The sequence below is a fragment of the Microtus ochrogaster genome, unplaced genomic scaffold (genome assembly GCF_000317375.1).
Source record: "Microtus ochrogaster isolate Prairie Vole_2 unplaced genomic scaffold, MicOch1.0 UNK31, whole genome shotgun sequence".
Taxonomy (NCBI): domain Eukaryota; kingdom Metazoa; phylum Chordata; class Mammalia; order Rodentia; family Cricetidae; genus Microtus; species Microtus ochrogaster.
The window spans coordinates 3,365,063-3,370,060 of NW_004949129.1; the positions used below are offsets into that span (position 1 = coordinate 3,365,063).

Here is a 4,998-nt window from a genome sequence, read left to right on the forward strand (position 1 = left end):
AAAAAAAAAAAAAAAAAGAAAGGTCTTGTGCTCAGGTCACACATGAGTAAACTGAGTTAGCAGAGGCTAACTAGACTCAAGGTTCAGGTTGGTGGACTTGAAGTCCATACTCTTTTCAGCCAATGTCCCAGGTACACGAAAAGGAAGGTCTTGGAACAAAGTCTAAACCTCCCAGCTCCTTTTAAGTCCTAACCCACCTGGAGCTGGCTCCCAGGGGTGTGAGTGCCTGCGGGTATAAACACCACCTCCTGCACCTCATCTCGGGGGCGGTCCGAGTTCTTTGCAAAGATCACAGCTGGGATGGCAGAGGCAGGGGGCACAGAAACAAAGCAGTCGCAGGAACAAGGGGCGTCAGGGCTCGACGAGGCCATCTGCGAAGAGGCGGGAATGATTATGTCCCTCCAACGCCACCTCTCCACAATCCTGGCCACCGGTGGGGCACAGAATCCGTTGCCAGTAGCTCCGGGACAACAGCACTGTGTGCACACTCAGAGCACGCTGTGCACTAACTGTGCACTCGGCTTAGAGTCAGCAGACAACGCAGACTCTGCAAGCTAGGACCGTCCCCCTTGGAAACCTAGCCCTTCTAGGCTGTAGGGTAGTTTCTAGGCACTGTAAGAATCCCACGCTCCTGCGCATGCCCACATTAGCGCTCCTCTTCCGTACAACTCCTTCCAAATCTTCAGTACCTCCACCTCTCACCCGTTCTGCTTTCAAGACCCTCAAACTCGGTTCCGGGAACCACCGCCTCCGCTTCAGGTCAAAACTGCTCCTCTGGACCCAGGTTCCCAGGTGACCTGGAAGGCCTTTGTCCCCGGAGGCGGGGCCGAAACAGAACACCTGCAATCCCAACGTTTCCCACGAGGGTGCGCGCTAGCTAGCACTACTTCTTGGAACTAAGTGGCCTTCCTAATCCTGCCTGGGTGTCCTGGACTTCCCGTTCAGTCTTATCAGAGAGAGTCACTATTAGGAGGTGGAGCTGAAGGAGAAAGGAAGGCTGAGTGAAAAGAGAGTATTCATAAAATAGCCAACGCTACTGGGGATTCTGGAGATGAAGGGAGAACTTTAGCTGCCTGCATCCTGACTTGAATTCCCAAGACTCAATCCCAGTAAAATGCACAGCACAAGACACGATGCCTAGGAATATCTTAGGTTACTGTAGCATTCATTTTACCAATTTTTTAAAAAATTATTTTTAGAGGCTAGAGAGATAACTCAGCACTTAAGGGCACTGGCTGCTCTTGCAGAGGCCCTGGGTTTGATTTCCAGCACCCACACAGTGGTTCATAGCTGTCTGTAATTCCATTTTCAGGGAATCCGATGCCTTCTGGCCTGCATGGACACCAGACACACATGTGTGCACAGACACACATATGGACAAACATCCTTACACACAGCATTTTTAGTTTTGTAATTGTGTGTGTGTGTGTGTGTTATGTGTACGGGAGGGCATGCTCCCGAGGAAGCCAGAAAAGAGTGTTCCCTCCCTCTTGAAACTGGAATCTCAGGGGGTTGTGCGCCACCTGGCATGGGTGGTGGGAACCAAACTCAGATTCAGAACACACATCAGTTCTTGATGTCCTGTCTCAGAAGCTGCCCACCTTGTTGCTGTTGTCTTTAATATATTTTACTGTTCGACTTTGGGAGACTATTTGTGTCCACGTGTGCAGTGTACATGCACATGTGTGTGCGTGCTTGTGCACACTAGACGTCAGCGTGGGTGTTTTCCTCGGTTGCTCTCCATCTTGTTTTCTGAGGCAGGACCTCTGATTAAACCTGAAGCTTTGATTCTGCTACACTGTCTGGCCGGGAAGCCCAAGGCTCTCCCATCTCCACCTCCCCAGGAATGGGACTGTGAGCGCATGCAGCACTCAGGATGGACCCCAGGCCCTGGTACTTGCAGAGCAGGTGCTTCATTGTTTGAACCCTTCCTGGCTAAACCATCTCCCTGCCCCCATGTGTCCCTTGAGTCTCATGTCACATACACAGAACCCTCCTGCCTCCAAAAACCCAAGTTCTGTGTGGCCCCATAAGTGCACAACACTTGGAAGGAAATTTAGAAATTTCTATTTCAAAAATATGATATTTCTACCTTCTACATGCAGTAAAAATGAAATAGCAAAGGAGAAATTTGGGTTAAGAGGGACATACAGGCCGGGCGATGGTGGCGCACGCCTTTAATCCCAGCACTCGGGAGACAGAGGCAGGCGGATCTCTGTGAGTTCGAGACCAGCCTGGTCTACAGGCTCCAAAGCCACAGAGAAACCCTGTCTCGAAAAACCAAAAAAAAAAAAAAAAAAAAAAAAAAAGAGGGACATACAGTGGTTTGAAGCTGGATTCCGACCTCAAATATTTCGGGTTTTCAGTACATTTTTTTCTCTATGTATCATCTCTGTAGCCAGAAGAAAATGCATCTTGGCTGGTTGTGGTGGCACACGCCTTTAATCCCAGCACTCGGGAGGGAGAGGCAGGCGGACCTCTGTGAGTTTGAGGCCAGCCTGGTCTACAAGAGCTAGTTCCAGGACAGGCTCCAAAGCTACAGAGAATCCTGGGGAAAAAAATTAAAAAGAAAAAGAAAAAGAAAGGAAGGAAGGAAGGAAGGAAGGAAGGAAGGAAGGAAGAAGAAAAGGGCTGGAGAGATGGCTCAGAGGTTAAGAGCATTGCCTGCTCTTCCAAAGGTCCTGAGTTCAATTCCCAGCAACCACATGGTGGTTCACAACCATCTAATGAGGTCTGGTGCCCTCTTCTGGCCTTCAGGCGTATACACAGACAGAATATTGTATAGATAATAAATAAATAAATAAATAGAAAAAAAGAAAGAAGAAGAAAAACACACCACCAACAAGAAAATGCATCTTATAATTTTATGCTCATATGACCTCAAGGAATTACTTCTAGGGGTTACATGGAGTCTCTAATATTTCAACAATCTTAATTTTTGCAATACATAAACATAGGAGAGAGAGAGATAGTGTGTGTGATTACTTTAATCAATTTCTTTGTTTGTTTGGTTTTTGAGACAGGGTTTCTCTGTAGCTTTGGAGCCTGTCCTGGAACTAGCTCTTGTAGACCAGGCTGGTCTCGAACTCACAAAGATCCTCCTGCCTCTGCCTCCCAAGTGCTGGGATTAAAGGTGTGCGCCACCACTGCCTGGCTGTTTTTTGTTTTTTGAGACAGGGTTTCTCTGTAGCTTTTGAGCCTGGAAGCCTCCTGAGTGCTGGGATTAAAGGCATCCGCCACCACTGCCTGACTAGAAACATCTCTCAAGAGCTGAAGAGACAGCTCTTTAGTTAAGAGCACTTGCTACTCATGCAGAGAGGACCAAAGCTGGGTGCCCAGCACCTAGACCATGTGGTTTACATCAGCCTGTAACTCCAGCTCCAGGGGATCCAGCGCCCTCTTCTGGCTTCAGTGGGCACCTGCAGTGAAGTCTACATACCATACTTAATTACTTAATAAAAAGAAAACTTTAGAAAAATAAAATAAACAGTGCAGTTAGTTAAACTATCCTTATGGCTCTTTCTTTCTTTCTTTCTTTCTTTCTTTCTTTCTTTCTTTCTTTCTTTTTTTTTTTTTTTTTTTTGAGACAAGGTTTCTCTGTAGTTTTGGAGTCTGTCCTGGAACTAGCTCTTGTAAACCAGGCTGGCCTCGAACCCACAGAGATCCACCTATCTCTGCCTCCAGAGTGCTGGGATTAAAGGCACGCCCCACCACCGCCTGGCTCGAGCCTTATAGCTCTTGTTTGCCCATTCTGCCTTACTAGGAATATATCTTTGGAATTCAAATGAGGATGCGGCTTAGATTTTTCCTAATCTTCAGCTACCACAATTATCTGTAGCTCCAGTTTCAGGGTTTTGGTGCCCTCTTCTAGTCTCTAAGGGCACTGTCTTCATGTGGTGTACATATATATATTCAGGCAAAACATTCACACTTAATATTATTATTATTCTGAGGCACGGTTTCTCTGTGTTGTCCTGGCTGTCCTGGAACTTGCGTTAGAGATCAGACAACCTTGAACTCAGAGATCCTCCTGGGAAAGTGCTAGGATTAAAAGCCACATTAAAAATTTTTTTGAAAAAGAAATATTTCTTATTATTCTGTAGACTGTATTCTGTGACTTTTTTATTCTAACAGTTCTTTGGTTTTGCTCCTAATATTCTTTTTTTTTTTTTAAAAGAATGGCTTTAATAGTCATTAAGAGTGCGGTGGGAGGGAGTGTGCTTCAGACAGTCTGGGCAGTGTGGGCAGCAGGTCACTTCTGCCGCCAACACAGCAGACACTTTGTACATGACAAGACAGAGGAAAAGCAGTCCCTTTCAAACAAACTTAAAAAAAAATGTTCACAGTGGTTCGTATCAACAGAATGCATTTATGACAATTACATGTACAAACTCACGCACCCTAGGGCTTTCTTTATATCCTAAAGAAAACGAGCATTTACATTATTCATGATTTATACTAAATTAAAAAAAAGGTCAATTGTACACTTCTCCCTCGGTAATATTCTTTTTAAATTTACATTGCTGGCCGGGCGATGGTGGCGCACGCCTTTAATCCCAGCACTCGGGAGGCAGAGGCAGGTGGATCTCTGTGAGTTCGAGACCAGCCTGGTCTACAGAGCTAGTGCCAGGACAGGCTCCGAAGCCACAGAGAAACCCTGTCTCGGAAAAAAAAAAAATTTACATTGCTGGTATTATCCATTAGGCAGTAAAGGATTGTTGGGGGTTGTAAAAGCTGCTTCCACACGTCTTGTAGGAGGGGTGCTAAGTTGCTCAAGGCTGTACCTGCCCACAGGTATTCGAGGCGCCCTACGAAGACAGGTTCCTCTTCTGCACTCCCCAGTTGTCCGCTGGGGGGCGGGACGGGCCGAAGAAGAAGGAGGCAGCCGGAAGAGCAGGAGGAGCTGGAAGCTGCGGACTTCAAGCAACCTCAGGCTGCGTTCCAGGGCCGCCTCCTGTCACGTTTCTACTTTTGACTGCATTCACCCGCCACTTCTCT

The 4,998-nt window shown here is 46.8% G+C and overlaps 1 protein-coding gene across 1 annotated transcript in view; it reads right to left on the reverse strand.

Annotated features, from left to right (window-relative positions):
- The window catches only part of Scrn2 (secernin 2), a 4,289-nt gene extending 3,607 nt beyond the window's left edge, over nt 1-682 (reverse strand). Inside the window, exon 1 of the mRNA XM_026789825.1 lies at nt 192-682. Coding sequence (XP_026645626.1) covers nt 192-371 — 180 coding nt within the window. The 5' untranslated portion in view covers nt 372-682. The remainder of the gene's footprint in view (nt 1-191) is intronic.
- Between the last annotated feature and the right edge of the window lie 4,316 nt (nt 683-4,998).